This window comes from Zonotrichia albicollis, chromosome 1 (assembly GCF_047830755.1).
Source record: "Zonotrichia albicollis isolate bZonAlb1 chromosome 1, bZonAlb1.hap1, whole genome shotgun sequence".
Taxonomy (NCBI): Eukaryota; Metazoa; Chordata; class Aves; order Passeriformes; family Passerellidae; genus Zonotrichia; species Zonotrichia albicollis.
The window spans coordinates 41,729,575-41,754,661 of NC_133819.1; the positions used below are offsets into that span (position 1 = coordinate 41,729,575).

At 37.1% G+C, this 25,087-nt stretch overlaps 1 protein-coding gene across 2 annotated transcripts in view; it reads right to left on the bottom strand.

Moving 5' to 3' along the window:
• The window catches only part of OSBPL10 (oxysterol binding protein like 10), a 117,362-nt gene that overhangs the window by 76,609 nt on the left and 15,666 nt on the right, over nt 1-25,087 (bottom strand). For both annotated transcript variants that reach the window (XM_074539093.1, XM_074539086.1), the window contains exons 2-3: nt 9,153-9,334; nt 7,363-7,442 (exon numbers count right to left, since the gene is read on the bottom strand). In XM_074539093.1, coding sequence (XP_074395194.1) covers nt 7,363-7,442; nt 9,153-9,334 — 262 coding nt within the window. The remainder of the gene's footprint in view (nt 1-7,362; nt 7,443-9,152; nt 9,335-25,087) is intronic.

Consider the following 25,087-nt stretch of genomic DNA (forward strand, 5'->3'; position numbering starts at 1 on the left):
CTTAAAACTTGCAAAATCAGTCACAGCCAGTATGCATGTGAATGTCTGCAGGAGGCAGTTTTTGGAACCAGTCAAAACCTTTTCAAGTTGGACTCCCCTGCCACAGAGAGCAGCAGCAGAGTACTGTGCCTGCTGCATCCAAGGAAATGGGGGAAGCATCCAATTCCTTCTGACAGCTTCTTCCTGTCACTGCCAGAAGACTCTCCAGGAACTGCACACTCAGCCCCTCAGGCACTTTTGAATTTTACAGTACATTGTCAACACCTATGTCCCAGCCAAATACTTGACTCCTCTTTTGCAGAATTTCTTGAGATTCAACACTGGGAATGACAAGCATCCTTTTTGCATCGACACACAGCTGTGCAAAAATCTGCATTTTCCATTTCTGTTAAGATGTGAAAATCTATGTGAAGTTTTCCACTGCTAAAAGCACTCTAATTATAAATCATACTACAACAGCCATTAAAGTGACTCTCAAAGGAAATCAAAGCAATGACAGTAACTGATGGGCCTTTATACCTAATCCCCTGCTCTTCCCCCAGCACTGCTCCTATGACTGATCTGCCCCTCTAATTATTATCATACCTCATTTTCTTGGGTCTCGCTGCTTTCTGGCTTGCAACTAAATAAATAAAAAGAGAGTGAAAAGTCTGATGAAAGGAAAATGTAAGCTCTTCAACATTAGTAATGCACAGTGCCAATAATGAGTCAAGGAATCCACAGGCTGAAGCATCCCAAAAGGACTGAAAATTTTCATTCCTGAGGCTACACCTTACCATTGCACCAACATTTCATCTGCTAATAAAATGAAACCAATAAAAGAATAATAAAGAAGCTAATAAAAGATTAATTTGTAACTTGCATTCATATGAGTTTCATGACCTAAAGCTAGCTAAAGTATGCTTAGCTAAAACAGATTTGGGTTAAGATTTTTATTTTAATAGCCTGTCCATCCCCAAGATAAAAAAGCAGTATAATGAATGCTTCCATTTGGATATCAAAAATCCTAACAATTAAAATAATGGAATTGCAGAACAGTAAGTTCAAACTATACTAATGTTTTCATGACTCATTCTCCCAGGAGATTGCTGTTCCTGTTCACAAAGAAGCTGAAGTGTTTTTCACCATTTACCAGAAGCAAACAATTTTGTTTATTTTTGAAAGTAAATGCAATTTTCCAGAGATCAATAAAATAATTTCTGAAGTGATTGTCATATCTGCTTATGGTTGATAATCATCATTTTCACAGGCACTGTGCCACAGATGTTTTTCTCTGAATAATAATTACCAAAATGACACTCCTTTACTCCTCTGCACATATACAGCACAGAAAACCAATCCCTGCATGCAGCTTGAGAGTTATGGGAAGTCACACACTACCAGAAAGTAATTACAATTTTGAGATACCACCATTCAGTGTTTTAATTCCCATCTACTTCTTTTCCAATGCATCCTAAGTAAACAAACACTGATAAAAGATAAACCTAGACACAGTTCTGCTTCATTTACATTATAATCATTCACAAATATTAAAATGCAAATGACAGAATCTACATAACATCCAAACTTCAACACTACACAGGGACTAGCTTATGATGTTTTGCATATTCCTGTCAAGCACCACTCTATAGAACTAAATTTTCTGATAGAATATCATACTGTGTCATCATCTTCAGTAAGGCAATATGTCTTTTTTTAAGCAAGAGACTATGATAATCAATCTATCATAAAATCTTTTCTTCATCAAGAATCATTTGAGCATGTTCAATCCTAAATTGATTTTCTTCCATTTCTGTAGAAAGATTTTAGAAGCAGTGAACAACTCTTATTTTTATGAAGCTCCCAAAGGGAGGAAAAAAGATGTCAAACACAAAACTATCAACAGCCAAGCACTGCTTCCCTCTCAGCCCCACTATTATAAGGATTTCAGTGCATGCTTTAATCAGAAATGCCATTCTTTAGTTGACTTCCATAGGTCAGGGATGAGAAGAGGAAGCAGACAAGCATACCAACAGAGGGAACACTTGAAGCTCAGAAGGCAAAGCAATTTGACATGCACAGAAGAACTGAAACCACACTGAAAAGGACCTGAAATTTTCACCAATTTGGCTTTATGAAAAGTTACCATGCAGATGTTAAATATACTCAGCCAATGATCCACTTTAAAATGTAAAGGTGTCTCTGTGGCCATTCATTACTAAAGCAAAAAGAAACCTGATAAAACCAAAGATCCATGCCAGTCATTCTTCAGCTGTGGAGAATAATTACACCTCTGCCTCAAAACGATATGACAGAAGTGTTAAGTTTGAGGCATTTCTGCAGGTGCTGTTTCACATTATAGCCAAACTGCTACTGCAGCTGGTACTTGACAGGGGCACGTTTGGACTTTTTTTCCCCACCATTACTCCAGGGAGGTAAGCCAGTAGAGAACCAGAGCCGGAGACACACATTCCTCAGAGAGCTGGTGAGAGAGCTAAGCTCTTCTTAGTAGGATGCCATTTTTTCTACTTTTGATGGCCTGGTTAATACAGAACTGGAAACATGACAAAACCCACACAAAAGGTGGCAGCAGAAGGAAGGGAATTGGATTGCAATCTACAGCTGCAAGGAATCAGCAAATGAGTTCAGCTTAAAGATGAATCCACGTCATCCAGTTTTAAGCAGCTAGTTCACTGTGCAGCTCAAAACCAAAAAGCTAAAACAACAGAGAGTCTGTCTCCTTATTCTAACACAGACCTAAGCTGAAAGTCACCATCAAAGCACAGAAGTGACTGCTCAAGATAAAGGTTCTGTTCCCTGTCACATTCCTGATACAGACACACTGAGATATGCAAGGGCTATATGCAAATCCAGCAACCAGTCCACACACTGGCATTAAGAGCTGGTTTAAAAACCTGTGCTTGTTTTCAGTAGTGCTTTTACAGCCACCATCATTAAACAGTCAAGAAAAAAAGGAAGATGAAACAGAAGAACTAAAAAGCTTGTGACAATTTCTGGATACAAAATTATTCTTGGAAGTTACAAAAAAAAATTACTTATAAGCCTACTCTTTCTTGAAAACACTTTATACCACTGAATGCAAATTTTACTAATGTTTTAATTAAAGCTTATACAAAATATTCACTCAGAATAGTCTAAAAGAACCAGCAATCCTATCCAGATATAGAACATTTCTTCCAATACAATTGATTTGGCACTTATGGAGGTAGAACAATCTGTAATTAAGTGAAATGAGACTTGTATGGGAATACCAAGAACATTAAGACTATGTGACAGCATGGGAATTATTTGCCAGTGAACACTTTTCTTTTACTGTTTTTTTTTATCATTGCCATGTAAAATTTAATTAAAACAAAGTCAGAGACTTAGCTTATGTTACATCCACTCATTAACTGTACTGTTCACCTTTGGACCATTCATTAGGACATAACTAAATTTAGTGTTTAGTATACAACCTTCTCTTTCTTTTTTCAATCACTTCTCTATTTAATTTCCTCCACCACTCCAATTCCCAGCTGAAGCTTTAAAAACAGTAATTCAGTAGCATTTTATAGCAGGCAGTAGCTGAAAAAAAGAAAGTAAACTAAGTCTGATCTAGATCCAGTGCAGCCAGAAGGAATGCTCTTCTCTGAGTATTTCACAGAAACAGTGACACAGCTTCAGCTTTGAAACACATCCTCCAAATTATCATGTTTTTCTACAAATTCCCTTCCAATAATATCTATTCAAGATTTTTGAAGTGTTCTCTCTCCAGTATGAACAACCTGTCGCTAAGTTACTTTGCTGGTATTCTTGGGAAGCCTCCCACTGCTTGCCTGGTTATCCCATTATTGGGTATTTTTCACATTTAAACTATATCCCAATTGCATAACAGAAAATATACCATTCACTGCATATTTTTCACTTGCCAGTCATACACCTCATTCAAGTGTATGACTCCTCAAGAACAGCTAGAAATTTCTGCATCTCAGTATTCCTATGAAAAAGGTGAATTTAAGCTGCAGAAGAAGTTGGGAGCAAACACTCAGACTCCTATTTCCAGATAGGAAATAGGATGCTGTTCCCAGCAGAGACAGAGCTTGGATTCTGTTCAGACTCCAGAAGCCCAGAACACATGAGTATCTGCCTGTTCATAACAGCATGATGAGAGACAGATAACTGGCAGTTTCCACTTACTACAGAGTATAAAGTATGCAGAGAGGGAGGAATAGAGATCCAACCTTGCTGACAGCAGAGTAACAAATCACATCATGACAATCCTATCAATGGTAGAGCTATTTTAACAAAACCCAAAAATACATATTTTTGTGAAGTCCTCGATTATGCAAAAGTAAGTCAAGCATATGCCCATCTCTGTGTCATTACAGACCTTTCTTTGTAAATCCAGACCCTAAGCCGAAACAGCAAGGTGGCTAAAAATAGCAGAATGCTATTTTACGTAAATTTAAAACACTTTAAAGAGCATGTTTCCACTCCCGTGCTAATAATTATTTAGTATAAAGTACCATCATCTACAAGAGAAAGAAAAAAACCAATACAATGAAACGAAGCAGTACTTGCTTCTCTTACCTCCTACCAGGCAGTAAATATGAAGAAAGAAACTTTAAGAAAAAGAAATTTAAAGAACATAAATGTCTTTTTTTCCCCTAGTTTCTGGAATTTCTGTGAAGAATTGTTACCTTGCAAATGATATCTGATCTCCAAAGTCTAATTATTGCAGCATTTAAGCTTTTGATCCCTTCCTTTTATAAAGAAAAGCAGAGAGAAATTTAAAATCTTACTTGTAGATGAAATTCAAGTTCACACTATATGTGATACTAAAGCCAGTTAAAATATTCTTCTCAGTTAATACTCTAATACTGAGAAGACAGGAGGGGGAAAAGGAAAAAGGCATATTAAAAACAAGAGATAAATCTTGTCACAAGAAAAGTTTCTAGGAACAGGTAAGCACAAAATTGCTTCAAGTACAGTCCACTTCTTGAATAAGAAGCAGAGTCATCAGTGGTGTCATCTGAAGCACATAAATTCTGGACATTTTATTTTCTGGACTGTTAAGTTTAAAAATAGAGAAGATAGATACTCTCTATTTGCTCTGTGGCTTACAAAAGCAGAGAACCTTAAGTGCTTCATAGCAAACATTTCAAGTGAAAAGTGACCTAGCCTGATTTGTAACACAGAACTAAGAAGTATACTTCTCTTCAGCATTTCTGCTTTACACTCAAGAGATTCAAGCCAGTTAAAACATATCTATTCCAAAATACATCTATACTCCCAACTTCCTATGCCAAGTTTCTGTAACTTACCAGTCTTAAAGAAAAATGCAAGAACCCTCTTCCTACTACCTGAAATACTCTTCCATTTAGTTCCTCTGCTACACATGTCCACCATCCCTCAGTTAAGGAAATGCTTTTATTTTCTTGCACGATGAGAATAGGAACAAGGAGCAAACCACAGCATTGTTGGTCACTATGCAAGAATACAAGTGACCAGTGAGATGCTCCCCATTCTAAAGTCTTCCTGTTTCCAAAAGTCATGCCTTAGATCTTCTGTGGCAGAAACTGGCTGTGTATTACCAGCCTCCCACTCATTTAGTCAAGACTTTCTAATAAAATTTGCTTTTCAAATGCTTTTCAAATCCCTGAACACTTCTGGCATCCAAAGCGTTCCAACATATTCTCCACTTTCTATTCATGTCCTTTTGATGCCTTTGTTTTGCCTGTTTTCAACTCCTTTTTCTTTGAGGCTCCCCATACCAACATTATTATTAACAGCTAAGCAAATACTTCCTATTCAGCCACTGCAGAGCACTTACTACACTGATTTGCCCTTTCCATCCTCATCACCAGAAAAAAAAGACTACAATGACATCAAATTTCATCACACAGAGTTCATCCTGTACAGAAGAATAACAAATATAATGAAAAGTACTTCATTATCCCCACTCCAATTTTTCATTTCAGAAATGGAAGGGGACTGATAAAAGTATTCATTACAAGCATTTGACAGAGTTAGAGCAAGTTAAGTATTCTTGGTATTCTTCTTTTTCCTGATAATTTCTGAAATTTTGTTTGCTTTCTTTGGACCACTGCTAATTGCTGTTTACTTTCACTGTTGCAACACCAAGGTTTTTCTCTTGATACATGAATTAATTCAGGACTAAATATGCAGACTCTACTCCTGTTGAAGGAGCTCAACATGGAAAAATAGTCTGAACAGAAATTACTACCAAGTGTAACAGTTTTTACCTAAAGAAGAAATATGATCCCGACTTCAGTTCCACAAAGATCAGCTTCAACTAAATTACTGCTATTCTAAATGAGAATTTGCTATTAAAATAGAATAATTTATCACAAGCAGGAAAAACATAAAAATAAAACCATTATTAAGAAATATAATGAAAATTAATAGAGTGTAGAAGCATAAGAATCAGCATGCCATTGCACAAGTCTCCAATATCATATATACTGAACAGCAGCTTTTACTACCCCATCACAGTTAAATTATAGATGCTAAACATCTAAATGCATTTAAGAAGTGACCAGAAAACATACTGAGGAATAACTCCTTGCTGGCAATTGAGTATAAAAAGTTGGCATCATTATCTGGCACAGGAGCTGCAAATCAACAGCAACTGTAAGAGTACCCTGATCAAGTAGAGTTGTACCTTTCTGGGTAGTACTGGGCCACATCCATATAAAAACTATATTGAATTCCAATGTGTAAGATTTTTTCAAGTACTGAAATATTCCAGCTACTTAATTCTTCTTCAAAAAGGGTTTTATTTGTACCACAATTCATACAATTTTTACTTGGAAGTTGGAGACAGCCTCAATCCATCATTTTGCTATCTTTCACATTCTACACAGTTGGTTTTTTTACCTGCCCAAAATATTTAGCTGTTTGAGGACAAAAAATGTGAACAATTAGTTCCAAAGAGAAGTAAATAACATAACTCTTCTTACTATGAGCTCCTTCCAATTTAGTAAAGAAGATGAACACTGACTGCTGCTAACATCTATCTAAAGCTTCTTATAACAAAAGTCACTAAATTGCATAAAATTAAGTAAAACTATTACTTAACTTTTAAATATTTAATAATAAATGTATTTATTAATAAATGGTTGATTCAGCCACTCAACTATGCACTTTACTAATTTGTCATAAACAGGAAAACGTTTATTTATTAGGATCACCCAAACTGACTTATCCTGCTCCATTACTGACAAATGACAACTTGCTGCTTTTACTCAAAACCCTCTGAACATCAACCCACTAATAACAGCAGTCAATTATCCAGGCTATACTGTTCTTCACCTACTCCACTTAAAACATAATAGTTACTTCTCACTCTTAATTATTTACCTTAGAATCACTTTCCTTGTGATGTTTGGCACAGGATCGAAGCTGAGTTATCCAGTACTGTTTCTCCTTTGCATCAGCAGCTAGAACAGAAACAAGAAAATGCAGGCAATCACACATAAATCAATACTCTTTTGCCCAAGAGGTGACAGAGCAGGGCAGAGGGGGAAAGATTAATTATTGATTAGGATGCAGTATAAATCCTAATTTATGCTACATAAAAACACTTAAGTTTTTCAGTGCCACACATCTAAACCTGTACTTAAGAGGCAAGTTGGAAGAAATAAGCTTATGAGTCTTCTTCATAGTTATCTCTTCCACATGTTAGCAAAGGCAGAACTACCTACCTCAAGAAGACTACTTTTCTCAAAATTTTTCAGCCACTTTTGTTTTATTTGTCTGTCTTTGTGAAGGACACACCACAGCATTTAAATCCATAAAAGCTCTACACTCAGGCTGTCAATCAGCAACCAGACAAGCTACCAGTTCCCCAGATACTTAACTGCTTCTCTTGTAATAGAGTTCAACTATATCTCTCTCTAAACCCATGTCATTCACATGCAACTTAAAGACATAGGAATTTTCCCCACACATCTTTAAAAACCAGCCTTAAAAATTATTGAGGAGTTTGTCTCCTCTCAGATGGCTCCTGTGTAATATACCAAGTCTGTTTAGGAGAAAGGCTTTTGTTTTTCCCTAAACTACTACTACAGGAAACCTCATTAAGAACAGCAATACAGAGTTGATAATTTCAGTAAATATTTTCTCTTACTTCCTCTGCTATTGAGTATCTTAATGGTTATTGACTCAGCATAAAAATTGTTTACTGATTTTAATCAAATTCACAGACATCATTAAATTAAAAGCAGCATATTGTAAGCATTTGATAATTTCAAGTGATTGGAAAAGCATAATGAAACACAAGTGCTCATGATTTCTAGCTGTGCAACTTTCAAAGCATTTTATCAGAAATTCTCCCTGGTTGTTTCTGAATTCAGTTCTGTGTATGAAAGAGCAACACAATGCAGCACAGGGGACTCCTGCATGCTCAGTGCTGCTGGACAACTGGTAAACTGTGGTCAGAATAAAACTAAGAATACTTCTGTTACACTGCATTGTCTATCTTTTCTTTTAGATAACAGGTTTTTTTTATAAATTAGCTTGACCTGAAAGCATCATGATCAATCAACCATACTGAAAATACCTTAAAATCAGAACACTGCCATTTTTTTTTCTTCCTTTTTGTAAATATTCCAAAGTAACTCATATATACCCTGTATTGTTTGCCTTATACTTGGGAACAAGGGAGGAGAACATTTTATGTCACAGGAGCATTCAACTACTCCAAGACTGATAAGAACATAATATCTCAGCAACCCCTCACTGGCATTTTTCCCTTCTCTGACCCATCATCAGATTCATTACTGCACATTATCTGCAGGATGGTGGCAGGGAAGAACAGTACTAGAAAACAAATGTTATGCTGTGGAAGCAATGAAAGCACCTTTTTCATCCTTTGGAAGCAAATAAGATACAGCATTCAATGAAAATGCCAGAGTAACAGATTACAGAAGCCACCTTGAGGTACCTTCCAGCCCTGAAAGTCTATATATTTTAAAGTCACATGTACTTAACTCCAGATTACTCCTCCATCGTGTTTTAAAATATACTGTGTAATAACAGAGCTGGATAGCCACTACTTTCTGACAGCACAGGGAAATGAGACATGAGAGATGTGGAAGTGGGAGTGGAAGAGAAGAACAATTCAGCAGGCACTGTGAGCAGCACTGTACCTCTCAGCTTGTACATCTCTCCATTAGCAGAGTAGACCACCATCATGTGTGGCACTTCATCACTGGGCGATATGATGGCTCCAGCTAAAGACAAGGCTCCTCGTGGCTTTGGGCTCTGGTTTTTAGTTTGTTCATTCATGAAATACTGCAGAATCCCCGTCTCAAAGTCCAGCACAAAGTACCTGTGCAAAGAAATTACAAGCATACAGTATTTCCACAGAAGCTTTTCATGCATTTACCCAACAAAGGGCACAGATTGATCTTAAATCAAGATCATAAATATACATAGGAGGTTAAAGTAATTTTTGTAATTACAATTTTATAAGGTATTGTTATTAGGTTTGGTTTTTCAGGGGTAGATGATCTATTCCTTTATTCATAACACAAGCCATTTCACAATAAACCAACACCTAAGACTGAAAGATCATACAAACAAAAAATAAACTATCTGGGTTCCCCAAGTGCACTGAATGAAAGCGAAGGCATTTCAAAGATGGTGTGTCAGCCTCAAGAGTTGAAAACATTTCTTTTTTCCCACAAATGAACCCTTCCTTCACAATAGCACAGATCCTAAATTTCATTTCCCTCTGGAAATCTTTTTTGCTATCACACAGAACAATTATTTAACACTAACCCTTGACCAAGAGGGAACAGACAGCAGCCTCCTGGCTCACATGAAGGTCAGTCTACTACAATCCTCAACAGACCAGACCAAAGATCACACAAATGTAGGTAACTCCCCTTAGCTGCTTCTAAAAAACCACCCCTAACAATCTGGCTAACCCCACTAACACACAATATTTGTTACTGTTTCTCTAAGATAAGATTACCACAGGTCATATGAATTTGTGTAAAATATTCCAAAAACTGTGGTTATTTAGACTTCTGTTGCTTTGTCTATCCCACGTTTGCTCAAGTTACCACATTCTGTCTTCACAATATCCCCATATGGAGAACATCTCCAACTAACCTTGCCCATCACAGAACATTTCCACGATTATCTTCACAGCCTGCAGTTACTGGTCGTGGTCTGCTCTTCTCTTTATTCATGCCAAATAAGCCTGGACATGATGCAAGCAGTTACTGCCTAAGACTTACAGAGTTTCAGACATTTTGCTTGGGACCCCTTCCTTTGCTGCAGTTATGCCTAACTCTCTCCTGCCACTGCCTTCACATCTGAGCAAAGATCAAATTCTCTTTCAATTGTTACAGATTAACAACCCTGTCCCAAAGAATTTTAAGCTAGTGCACCACCACACCCTTCACTTTTACCCTGACTCCATCTCCCACAAGTCCTTCTGCATCCTTTTCCTCAAGAAACAAATGGAAAGCCTCTCTTTTGTAATCATGTAGCAGCACAACACTTTCCCTCTGCAGGTTATCTTCAACACAAAAAAGGTTGAGGAATGGAAGCTGAATTTTCAATTTTCAATAGTAGTGTTAGAAATAAGGATGCCCTAAAAGGAAACTACCAGAATTTGCTGTTACCTTACTGACTTGTATTGTACCAGTTCATAACCTTCCTGCTGTGTTTGATTTTTAAATGATTTTACAATACTACTCTTCCCCTTAATAAGCAGTTTTTCTCTCCAGATTGATTAGTAGGAGACAACGATGCACTTAACTGCAGGGGAAAACAGTAGATTTGGAAAACATTTTTTTTAAAAGTCAGACTTGCATATTTCATGGTAAATTTTAATTCTGCTCCTTCTCATTTTCCCAGATATTCTGGGAACATCTGTTACATACTCAAGAGAAAAAGCAGAGCACTAGACTGAAGTGATGCCACGCCCCTGAGAAAATGACACAGTAGCTTGACCCTAGAGCTAATACTTCTCCCCATCATCTCTGAGCTCAGCAAACAAGTCTGGACTTTATATGCAGTGATGTTCATTCCGAGCCCATGCCATCCTCATTATAATTTCATTGTCCTTTTATTGTTCAGGTACAAATAATTTATTTCAGCCTTGGTTATTTGGCCATTTTTTAATCGATTACTACCCTGGAAATCACCATTGTGGTTACTAAAGTGCAGCTCTACAATTAACAAAAGGAGGAACAACAGCTAGAGGAGAAAAAAAAAAGGCAAGAAAAAGAGAGGTAAGAAAAAAGTCACTTCTTCTCCTATTCAGACCAAAGGATTTGGAGAAAAAAGTTCCTCTGAGTCTATTAGAACAGAATCTATTAAGTTACATAAACACTACGAGCACTTCAGCTCAGAAACTTCTGCATGCTAGACCAGCAAAGCACTCCCAGAATGACTGTAAGCTCCACAAAAATGGACTTTGCATTGGCTTAAAGCTACCCCAGGGAAGGAAACCAGCCATTCGAGTACAGAATAATACCTTTACCAGCATAATGACATCAGACAGCAGCAACTTCTGCAAATTCCCAAATGCAGACACTGCATCCTTCCACATCCTTGTTATCACTGCTACAGCAGTAGTGCTAACTGGATTTCTAGCCAACCACAACCTGTTTTATGTACAGTCTCAGAAAACCAGAACATCACCACTGGCCTTGTACCTTAAGTTTTTTTGTGATGATGTCTTAGAAGCCTGCAAAAGCAAGCAATTTAGAAATCAAGCAGTATTTTTAAGAAAGAAAAAGGTAACCAGTTTTCAGAAGTCTTCACATCACCCTCAAGTATCCTGCCTTCTTTCTTGTCCCAAAAGAATCAGAAACTTTTCACAAGCATTTTGGCCATGACACTGTTCACATCACACAGAATCAAGCATTTCCTTTCCAAAGATTATGGTTTGATGTGCAACTCCCCTCTTCACCTTTCACACAGTGGTATCACAGAAAAAGACAAGAATAAACTGCACAGACAACTATAGCCTCACAAAGAAGCAGGGAGATAACACACTTTGAAAACTGCTAAAAGGATAGAAAGAGCCAGGAGAAGGAATAAGGAATTAAATGTCAAATCAAGCAGTGCAAGGTTTCATACAAAGGAGGTGGAGGAGAGAGGAATACAAAGAGGTAGGAAAAACAGGAGCAGCTTTCAAAAACATTTTCTCGCATCACAGACCAAATGATGACCCAGTTCAGACCATCACAAAAACACACAAGAAATGAAGACCAGAGTCTTCATTAACTGAGGATGGAAAAGCATTACACATATAAAGTAGAAGAGCAGGGTACATGTCCCATTTTAGAAGCACTGTGCAGCTGAATCAAAAGGACAGAGATCTCTTTTAACTTCTAAAAATCATTTGTTCTGCCTACCAGGGAAATAGCAGCACTAACCTCTCTGCAACTGATCCATCTGGCCACCTCATCCTCACTGCTCTACTGGCCTTGCTCACATTTACCCATGATGTCACATTTCTGTAATTAAATCTTAGATACCAATGATGAAAACAAATGTACTCTTTAGAAAACAGTCAGGCAGAAGGTGGCAGAGCCCAGTTATGTCATACTTCTCAACAGGAAAAATCAGTGTTACAGAGAAATTGTGAAACAACTGTTACTGAAAGACACTTCCAAAGGACACCTGGATTTTTCTGTTATTCTAAACCAGAATACCTTTTTTTAAAATTAATAGTCTTTAAAAGAGGAAAGGTAGAAAATCACCACTTAAGCATATTTTAAGCAGTTTTAACTGCTTAAGCACAGTTCAAAATGGACAGGCAAAATTTCTTTCAGGCAAGAAAATGCAGGCTTCACAAATGAAGAGCCAATGGATTTCTCACTTCAGATTCAAATCCATTCAGAAACTAAAAGCTTCCTCTGGCCCAGCTTCCCTTAAGCTCCTGAGATCCATCAGGATACTCCCTCTATGCCATTCCAACCAAATGCAGAGCCATTACCAACTGACATGAATTACAATAGAAAACATTCACCACACTCTGCAGAACTTAAGTCTGACATGACCAGAATTGCTGCTTTAAGTCACTCAGGAGTTTGTCAATATGGCAGTTTCTTTCTCTTTTACTTCCCATATTTCAAAATTTATGCCCTCTCTGCATAAGTCCTAAGTCTTATAAATTCTACAATTGTCTTAATTAAAGTTATGTTTCACCATGCCCTTCATCCATTCACTCATTCATTTATAGCCATTTAAAAAAAATTAAAATGTCAAGCAGAACAAGTGTGATATGCTAGGAAGTGGAACATGTTGCCTTCTGAATTCTTAGAAGGGAAGGGTCAAACACTGTATTAAAAAAGTATTTCAACTGGGTTTGCTTCCACTAATAAGAGCATTTATTAGTCTAATGAATATAACATGTTCATATAATTATAGAGTATTACAATAATTTATTATTAGTTCCCTATTCAAGAAGACTTTAAGAAAAAGCAGTGACTATGCTTTAAAGAGCGATAAAATGCTGGTAGTATAGCAGGACATGAAAATGCTCTACCTCTAGAGCTTGTCAACAAACAACAGCAGCTTAACAGGTCTTCCATGAGAAAAACTGACATTTCAGCAGTATAACAGATTTGAGGCAATAAAAATTTTTTTAAAATATTTTAGAAGCCACACATAATTATCAGAAGCACATGATACAAATATTTCCCACATAATTTGCTCACCTCACTGGATTAAAGAATTTTAATTTTCCCACATCAAGGTAAATTAATCATTTCCTTATTCTCCAGTGGAAATGAATACTTTAGTTAGTAAATAATAAAAAATAAATCACATCTCTATGTATTTCATCATTTAATTACACATCATAACATGGTGCACTGCTCCTTGAAGCTGCCACTTGGATGCAAACCTGCAACGCACCCAAAATTAGGCTCCCAACAGAACAAAACACCTCAAAACAAGTTTCTCCTTTTCTTCCCTTATTCTGAACACATCTCACAAAACAACTATCTGAACCCATGTTTTCACTACTTTGTAATCCAAATAAATTTTCAGTGTAGGATTGCTAAATCTTTCCACTGTGTAATGCATTCCTAGCAATTTGAATATTCCTTACACCCTTCTTTCCCACTTAAGTCAGTTTTCTGGACCAGATTTTGTACAACTTCCAGTTTGAATCCATAATGTGACAGAGGTTTTTTATAGACATTTACAGCTGGACAACCACAGTCCCAGTCAAATCTTCAATTTCTGACACAATCTTCTGGAGGAACCTCAACTCTTTTGGAAAGCAGCTTTGCATTAATCATGTCCTTGGGTTCATAAAGGGAGCCAGTGCTGGAGTCCATGCTTCATAGCTGGACCCTGTCCAATCCCAGGCTTTATGTTTAAAATTGTATGGATGTCCAAATATTGCACACTAGCACAGACAAATGCTGCTGACTGATGACAAAAATCTTCCAATTCTCCATAATTTCCAGAACAAAATTGTTTTCATTATATCATGACCTAACACAGCAAGTACTTCTGGATGGAGAGGGATGCTGGGTTGCTTCTACAGCAGGCTAGCTTGGTTTCACCTTTTTGGAGATTTTTTCCCCAGTTACTTAACTCACTGATGCACAGAGGAACTTTTCTTTCTAAAACACCACTTTAGGTCTTCTGCAGACATCTTTTCTCCTAAACCAATCTCACAATACATACTTTATGATCTGCTTTTTATTTTCCTTTAGCCATAAAAATGCAAATTGTTTAAATAAAATACATTTATTTGAAACAGGACAGTATTCACTCAGACTTAGAAGACCCTGACAGGCACACACTGGAATAGTAACAATTCATGCACTTTCCCTTCTCAGACCACTGAACTCATCATTCCAGACAATGTGACAAATACTATGATCTACTCAATACTTCAGCACCAAATTAACTCAAGAACAGAAGCAGCTCACAACAGAGGAATTTCACTACCTTCTTCTTCAACCACTGTTCTTAACATTTCTGAGTTTCCAAACATGTTTTCCTTTTGCTCCATTCCAATCTCCCCCCAGTCACTGCCAACACATATTCTTCACTGATTCCATAACCCTCTAAAGGAAGATTTTCAAGAATAAGGAATCAAACTATTCTGTAATTTTCTTCCTTTTTTAGAAGTAGCTTAAAAATATATAAGAACTGTAGGATATAAAATAAATTACTGTGTCAAACAAAAGCAAACTTTATGGCTCCTGTAACTGAGTAAGATGTCACACAGAAATGTTTCATTTTTAGGAAACTGTATCTTATTAGGACATTCTGTACACCATATTCATACAAGAGCTTCTTTTTTTCCATTTTTACCTTGATCCATAAAACTAATGGAATTATTCAAGCCAGTAAAGATAAAGCATAGAAAGCATACATTCCACAGCCAAGGACTTAATTATTAAAATTTATCTCCAAAGTTGTCATTTAAAGACTGATAATCAGGAGAACATGCTTACATTTCAATAGTTCTACCACCCTGTCTGCACTGAGATTCCTCAATTTATCATTTTTTAACATAGGAAAGTGTAAGAATCACAGTATTCATTAACACCTTTACTGACTTCAAGCATCTCTGTATGAAAACTGAATTTTTAGAACAGTAATTTTTCAGCATTACTGGAATTCAGTTACAATAAACTACAATTTGCTTCATACTTTTAGGTGTTCTGCACCTAAAATGCAGTTTGGAAATAGAGGAAGTATCCACAGCTAACAGATGAATGGCTCATTTTTGCTGATCAGGCCTTTCATGATTTTAAAATCTGTGGAATTCTCACACAAATAAAATATTAAGAGAAATCTCCTTTCCTGTCTTGTCAAGTCCCAGCAAGCCCTCTTTATGAACCAGAATGTCACCTCTTTCTCAGTGAAGAAACAATTGCTACTGACCAGCTCATCAGGTCATCAACCTCTGCTTGCAATGCCAATTATTTTCAACTGTCTGAACTTTCTCTCTTTCTCTACTTTACATTCTCTGTAGTGACAAATGGATACGTTGCCCAGATTTTACAGAAAAAGAGACCACAGTAAGGATAAACATTAAAAATTGCTTAGGGGTTGCTTTTTAGGAAAGAGGGAGAAGAATAGGCTAAAAATAACACATCCATTTGTACCCATCAGGCTCTGAATTCATAGAGAATTGTGGAGAAGTACATTCATCATACTAATCCATGCTTCAGTACAACATGGCCATGCTGAGGGGTTGCAATTGCAATTTTGGGACAAACAAACAAAAGGTACACAGTTGAGTTTGATACCATTAACAGCACCTACAGCTCACAGCTCATCACACTGGGCTGGAGTGTGATTACTACCAGTAATCCTTGCCACCCTCCTTTTCTTTGTTCCAAACTCACTACTACTTAACAATTAAGCAGATTGAAATTCTCATATTGCAGGTCAAGAGAAAAGAGACATAACTGGGAGAATAAAGAGGCTGCTGTAATTTGAATTCTGGAAATGTTATTACCCAGCTTGATTCAGGTCACAGATTGAAAACAGAGCTTCCAGGCAGGAAAATATGCTTTCCTTCATAAGAAAAACAATGAAGACCCAAACCTAAACAAGAACCAAGTACTTACATGTCACTTCTAATGATCTGCATGTAATGAAAGGATGGTAACCTTTAAAAAGACACAATTCTGTGAGATTCTAACACAAGATCAAGGAAACATACACGAGAAAATTAGTTGTACACACACCAACTTCATTCCCCATCAGAGGGGAAGGCAGTGCTCTGTGTGGCACAAAGCTCAGTAGATAAACTGGTTCTCACTGAAGCCAAGCCCACAGGAGCTGTCTGCAATCACCAGGACACCAAAAGGAAGGAAGCTGTCTGGTCCATCTTCTCCCAGTCCCACCTTTCTACTTTATCCAGGAGCAAGGCTTTGCTCCTTCGAGAAAGTAAAATTACAGAAACCTACTTTGCAGCCTGTATGGACAACTGCTTCTCTGCTCCAAGTCTGAGTGCAATATTGTTCTGTCACAACTAGCAATAAAAATACCACCAGTAAACAAGGCAGCTCTGAGAAAATCAAATGCTTCACTTTCTTCTGGCATCCCTACATCTAGCTAAATTGGGCTTTACATTCAGATGTTTAGCTTTCACCTAGTCATCCTCAAGAGGATGCAAAGAAGTAGAATGCAAGTAGTTAGTCAAGGAATATTCTAGTTGCAAAGTACCTTAAGAATATCCAGAGAAACAACTGTTAGAAGACCTTATTAGCAAACTTTGTGAGAGTCAGTAGGTAAATGACAAAAAAAAAAATTGCTTTCATTTTTGTAAAAAATCACTAAGACAATCCAAAAGCAAAAACATATAAAAAAACCCCCAAACTTAAATACTGGGGGTAAGGGGGACACACAAACAAAAAAATCCGGGAAAAAAAATTGAGTTTCTTCCCCAAAATAAACAAAAAATATGTATATGTAATGAGACAATCAATTATACCTAGCTTATGAAAGAAGCTTTTACATACTAATATTTGTAAATCCCTCTAGTCACATTAGCAGTTATCAAAACTGCTGAGCAAACAGCTGCATTACCACACAGCTCCAAACACCTCCCAAAATTACACCAGCTATGGAAGGAATCTTATTGCCCAACCAAAATTTGCAAGCAATACAGAAATATTCGACCTTCTGAAAAAACATGTCACTTTTTTGCTTGACACTTTCTGTAATAACATTTCAAAAGATCTGACAGGTTTGGCAAGCACACTTCACATCAAAAATCGCCTGCTGCCTAGCATCCATTCATCTTTCATTAAATACTTATAAAAAATACAGAATTAAATAAACAGTTTAGAAGTTGGTCTGACATACCAAAAAATACAATTCTCCAATAAACTAAATACCAAATCTGAAGGAAAGTAATCAAAAAGAAGGCAGCACTGAAGGCAGCCACTGGGAAGGCAGCTGCTTAGAGCACTAATGAGTCCAACAGTGACTGACACTACCATGTATTATTCTTTCAACATTCTCTCCTTTAAGTAGGGATATGCACAGACACACAGAACACACTTCCAAGATGGCAATATATGAAGACAAATCAATAATGAAGTGATATTTGACCAAGGGCAGTATTTTATGGAGATTTCTGTCTGCTACCTGTCACATCCTGGAGGAGACTTCACGGATTGACTAGAGAAGATGTGACCTTTGCTTGGTCTTTCTGCTACTTGCTTTTACAATATCCACAAATGACTCAAATATATTTATTTGACAGCTTGGTTCTCATGAAATATAATGAGAGACTTGCAGCAAATTCAGCCACCTAACATAATGTCCCCATAATACACAGTCTCAGAGCCTGGAATTACCATGGAACAGAGTTTAAAGAAAACCACATCCCACTGAATTGGTGTGAGTCAGCCAGGCCTAAATCACAGTTCCATCTCAGAATACTATCATCTGTAATCCAATTTCTCTACAAATTGCAGCTACTGAATTTTAGCAATCCCAAACACAAACATCCCTGAAAAAGGCTGTTGAACAGAAAACTTATATTTGGTTGAAATATACCTACAACCCTCTCCTTCACCTCAGCAACAAGAGCTTGCCCTCTGAACTACTTTACTAGCAGGTCATAAAATGCATGAAGGAAGCAGTAAACCCTCACAGACTCACACACCCTGTGTCCAACACACACTATCTTCCACTGATCCTAAGCTTTATTATCACTTCCCTCTTATGACGTACCAGTGATGAACTGAACCCTTATTGCAGAGGTGAAGTTGGTTTATGTTCCCCTGACTTGCAACTTCCGACTCTTCCCCTCTCTTCTCCAACAACTGCTGTTATTGAATATTATGTCCCATCTAGGAGAAGCACCTTAATACATCTAAGTACATCTGTAGATTTTTGGAGCTGTCTTTTGCTGCCAAAAATTACAGACTGTATACAGAAAAGCACTCAGCTACGAGAAAACCTGCATGACCCCACCTTTTTATGCCAGACCCGATGCTAGTTAGGATTTCACCTGGAGATAAAATACTTTCAGGGACTGAAATATTTATGAAACAAACAACAAAGGCACAAGGAGTGACCCTGGACAACAGCACAAATGCTGACACTGAGAAGGAGACAAGGACTGGATGACAAACCAGGAGATGGCCTAACACCTCCAGGCATGAATATCAAGCAAACTATTCAGGTAATCAGGCCACAAAACAGACAGGAAAGACTGCAAATAGAAGTAGCTCAAATTACAAGACTGCTCTAGCTTCAATTACAGCAGCTGCAGAGTAGTTCAGCTACTTTCAAGTACTGCTGTTTGTTCAATTTAACAATGAGAGTACAGAAATTAGGAGTATCATTCGAGTCGTGTCTTAAGCCAATTACAGAGACAAAAGGAGTCTGTTATCTCAACCCAAACTATTTGGCCTCAGCGTTAAAAGGCAGGGAAATTATCTATGTAGGTAAACTCTAATGTTCCTCACAGGTGAATATAGTCCCATACTCAACAATAACAGCCTGTAGTGCTAAATTAGGAATCTTCAGGGAGTTGACCTGCACATAAATAAAAAGGACTAAATGTCAATGCAAGCAAAATGGCCATTGGAGTTCTTTCAAATTCATTTTTACTGCTTACTGGAAACCAAGGTTGCTTTTACACACAATGCAAAACCTCAGAGGAAAGACATGCAACTCTACTAAAAATTCTATTCTAACTGCACTATTTTGTACATAGTAATTATTGAACTAAATAGCTAAATCACTGAACTATCTTCGCTATTACTTCTCTTTGCCCTCATTTTTTATTTTTGAACATGAAATATAAGGTTTAGATAGGATTCATAAACTGTCTTAATAAAAAGATGTCACCAACCTACAAGTTTTCAAGAAATATGTTGCTGAAAATTAATTAGAACAGTCACATGTCATGATTCATTGAGACAGAACATCAGTTTTACTACAACCACTCTGCTGCCAACAGGCAAGAAACAATCTAGAGAGGAAATGAAGTGGAGGGATGAAGGAGCAGACAGGCAGAACAGTTTGGCAATGGCATGTGCCAAAAAGGTTTTCATTAAATCTACCTAAAACTAAATGAACAGAAGTCTGAAGAATCATTTGACACTGCAGTCTAAAAAAGCACTTCAATAGCTAGACTTCCAACCACCATTCAGAGCAAAACACTCTTCTGCACCAGATTATATGTACATTAGGCTAATTATTAGGTTAGTGAAAATTGAGGGCTTTTGCTACTTCCCACCAATTTCAGAGCTATTTAATTCTGTTCAAGTTACTGATACGAAATTCTAAAGAATGTGACACTCCCCTGGAAACTAAAACCCTTTCAAAAACTACATTTAATCTTATTTACATTTTCTATAATCTCCATGGATGAAGACTTAGGAAATCAGCACAGACATCCTCTTATCATTGCTTCCATTCTATGTGAACAATTCCATTCCAAAACTACTTTACTGAAGAAAATTCGTGAAATAGATTTGGTATTTCTCAATATAAGATCAGTTAACTAAAATGAAGGGGTGAAAAAGAAAGTTAAACTTAAGATATGAGTCCAACTTATATCTCCAAACTCCAATCACTTAATTTAGGCTTAAACATGTTTACACCACAGTCCACAGCAATGGTGCAAAATAAACAGCAACCATTCGTCAAAAATCTCAGTGAAGAGTTACATCTCATATTTGGGCAAAGTTTAAAAGGCAGCCCTTAAAAAGCACAAGTGAAATCAGTTGTAAATTCTCTCTCCCCCTTCTCAAGGAAAAATTACTGGCTTGCTCTTTAAAAACCTAGTTTAGCTGAACCAGCCTCTCCTATTTGATGTCATGCAGAGCTCCTGCTCTGTCCCCATCACTGCCCAGCAGCAGCACACAGCAACACATCCCAGTACAGCACCAACCCAGGAATGAGAGCTGGATTCAGGAGCTGGATTCAGAATAACACAGCCAGGTCAGTCTTTGGGTAGAAGTGAAACCTTGCAGAGTCACGCATACAGCCGGAAAAAACCCAAAACAACAACAAAAAAATTCCTCTGCAACTACAAACATCACATGGAAACCATTGCACTGTCAGTATTTTCAGCTGTAGATCTGTGTGGATACTTGATCCCAGGCCGTAATTTGGTACAGGCTGACTAAGTAGCCACAGGTCTCATGCCCTGTGGTGAACCTGTGAGCTGGAAAGCTCCTGGCTCAGGTATAAGTGAGTGAAGGTGCCTTGAGAAAAATATTTCTAAAGGTGGATCAAAACCCAAAAATGCAAGGAATCAAAGCACATAACAACAGCTAAAATGAAGACACCCATCTAGTATACACAATTGCCAAGCAGCCAACAACTTCACTGCATAAATATTCCTATGAGGATGGATCCAACTGGAGCTGTCCCTGAACTGCAGCTGAAGTGCAAGGTGACTCTCCCCTTGAACAGGGATGCCTCTCAAGGTTTAAGATTCCTTACCTGACCAAGAGATCCTTCCTTACACAAAGCAGAGAGATCCCTTACGTGTGAGATTCTTGGAGACACAATGATAGCATGCTGAGTTAACTCTAATGAAACATTGCCAAGTCACACAGCTGCCTAATATTATTATAGATACTGTACAGACAATTCCATTACAGATCAATGTTTGTCCAAGCCTGAGACTTAGATTGGATCCAGCTCCACATATTCTCCATAAGGAGTTAAGAAAGCAAAGGGGTTCTCTCTGAATGCTGTGACATAACATGAGGGTCCTCATTTCTCTTTGCATCTCTGGTCTACATGTGAATCATTCCAACTTGATTTTATTTCAACTTTCCTGTGTATATTTCTTCCATTCAGTAATTAATAAGATGAACTTTGCCATCAAGCTTATTGAACCTTGTCAAACCATTGCCAAACCTTTTTTAATTCCATCAAATTCATTTAACTCTGTCAATTTATTATTTTGCCTCAGTTAAACATATTGCTGCTTCTCTCTTTTGAACAAGGTGCATATTCTACTTACCCACAACAAGGTCACATGCATTTGTGATTATACATAGCAGTCCTGACTTGACAGCACAGAGAAACTCACTTGCTGCCCCATTACCAACTTTCAACTACCCAAAACTCCTGGCAAGAAAGTTTTTACTCAATTATGTGCAACTACTTTTTCCCAGGCTGAAAACAGAGCCTGCCCCACAATAACAACTACTTCACTAAGAATCTTAGTCAGAAAACCTGATAGTAAGAACAATTTACACCACTCAGTCCTGCCAAAATAATTTCGGCTGTGCTCACATTTTAACATTACAAAACTCCTTTTTTCAGGAGCCTCCTACATTACACTACATATGTTTCTGTCAAATCTCTTGTTGCATCTTACTGAATGACGGAGAAGAGTCATAGTGGCTGATCAGCTGGCAGGTACTTTCAAATAAAATTTGATGCCATTCTTAACACAAAAGCAATCAGTCTGTTCTGCAAAGGTCAAACTCACTAGTAACTTTTTTTAAGCTTAACAATTTCTGCTGTCATTCATATGGTTACGATCACGCTACTATTAAAAACAATTTGGGAATTTCTGATCTAATCCACCCTCCCACACAAAAATAACTCCTTTGTCATAACTGAAACTATGAACTTTTGAGCTATGAACAGCTATGAACGAACAGCTTCAAAAGGAAAGTTTAGATTCTTCCCTTTTGAAATAAAATAGTACATGGGTATTGAAGAAATTAGGCCAATAATGACAATATTATAGTAAAATCAAATTATTTTAAACATGCTGACAATGTCTCTGCTTATCAATGGCATAAGGCAGAATGAAAGGCCTGGGAAAGATAAAACTATGGAACAATGAACTAACTTAATGAGACAAATAAAACATCTCTTAGAGTCTGCTTCTAGGTCAACTTCAGGTGTTTATAGTCTCTCAGGTCAGGCTTGTGCTCTCCCCTTTAGCTAAAGGTAAAAACTTACTTAAATATAGCAGAACAGCAGGCTTTTTTCCACATGACAGATTGTAACATCAAGCTGTGAGATATCTATTAGACTTGAAGTTTAATGGTTCTAGTAACAGCTGAAACCCCAAATCTTACTTTTAGTGCCTGAACATTTAGGTTACATCACATATTTAGGCAAATATGTGGTTGGTTACATTTCAAACTTTTTCACAAAACTCCACAATTATAATAATGAAATGCTACAGGGAGATTTGGATAACCATTTCCTCAACTAGCAGACATAAGCTGTATGTTTTCCTTCAGTAAACAGAAGTCCATAGCTTTAAAAAACAGAAGCAACTAAAATTACTCAACCACACTAAGTTCTCTTCAGTAATGACCTAGAATTTATTTCAATGTCTTTCCTGCAAGTGTAGTTTAAAGACTTCTTCCATCTAGCTTTTTTCTTGTCCCTAATTATGATTAAAAAATCAATGGTGTGTTAAGTACTTCTCTACTTCTCCACTTGTCTGTAGCCTTTTTTTAGTTTATCAAATGTTATCAACTGTTTGCAAACAGTCTCAATAGATGTTGCTCCTTAGCTGATAGTTTCTCTTACCTGACACCACAAATAGGCAACATATGATTTATTTCCACTTCTTCCTTCCCCCAAAAAACCCAAAAACTCCTCTTGCTCACTGTATCTGAGATACCCAGATTACAATCAGAAATGCTCAAGTAAAAAAAGGGTAGGGTAAAAAGGGTAGGGTAGAAAAAAAATAGTGAGGAGAAGTCCAAAAAGAAGCATTTCAACTGAAAATTCGAACTACAGAGATGCATTTTTTTTAATAGCCATTTCAAAAACTTACTATTTCTCAAAATAAAACATTGTAAAGCAGCATTCATTCACTTTATGGAGCACAAGCTGTTAAGTCTCTTTCTTACCAGAGATTTGACATTTGAAGGTCACCCCTGCTCTGCAGTGCTCTTTGGTACCCTACTACCTGCCTTCACCACACTCCTCAATACTCACACTGGTCCTGCACTGCAGCATTTGACAAGGTACCTTTCTCTGCTTTTCATTTCATTTTGAGCACTGAGAAGCAGACAGCATGATAAAAGAACAGTGTACAAAAAAAAAAAAAAATAAAAAAAATAAAAAAAACCCCACACACAAAAAAACCACAATCAAACACCAAAACACCCACCAATTAGTTGGAGGAAAGACTTAACAGCAGACTAAAACATCAGCAACACTTTTAGGCATATTCTTAAACTCCTCTAAGAGTAAACCTCATGCTTACTGTTAGAACTGCAGTAGCCAGCTTGCCTCCTATGCAGTATTTGAAAGAATGAAAAAGCAGGTAACACACAAAAAGTATTTCAGGAAAAAAAATTCTATGGCAGGGATTTCAAGAAGCTGAACATTTTCTGTGAAGGAAAAGACAAAAGGTAGTTTGATTTTTTTCCTTCAGCATTATAATCATGACACAATTTAAGTGAACCTTTGAACCCACTGTTGGCACATGTACGGAAAGGAGGTACAAGGGGAGCGCATTAATCAACTCACAAGTGTAAAATACTCCTATTAACAGAAGAGATCCATCCAAGAATCCAAGTACCTAACAGAAGACAACACCACCAACAAACCAGAATGTAAGCACAAAACAAACAGAGGTAATAAATAAATAAATAGCCAAAGTAGAAATTGTTTTCACATTTCCAGAACCAAGTTAGTTTTATAATTCTATTCATTTTCTGTTACAAAGCAGGCAATTCAGCATTCTAATAATTAAATCCAGTTGAAGGAATTATTCAATGAAAGATAAAACTGAACATGAGAGTTCAGAGTAGGTATTTTCAGTCTCTCAGACATCTGTTCCTGGTGTCCTGACACCATCACAAGTAAAAAATATCTGTGAGAAACTGCAACATATTTTTGCCTATACCAGCTGCTTTCTCTATTACCAGAGACAGTTCCACTAAGCTTTCCAGCTTTCTCATTTAAAACACCTATTTCCGCCTCTTGTGCTCAATCTGTTCAAGTGCCACTTTCGAAAAATCAATTTTTAGGGGGAATAAAACCTACAAAAAGCATGTCATTAGCCACCTCTCTGGAACCTAAGGTCACAGCTCATCTACCTCTAATTTTTAGCACCTTTAATATTTTCATATCTGATCTCCTTACTTTCAAATGTTTTCTTCTCCTCAGT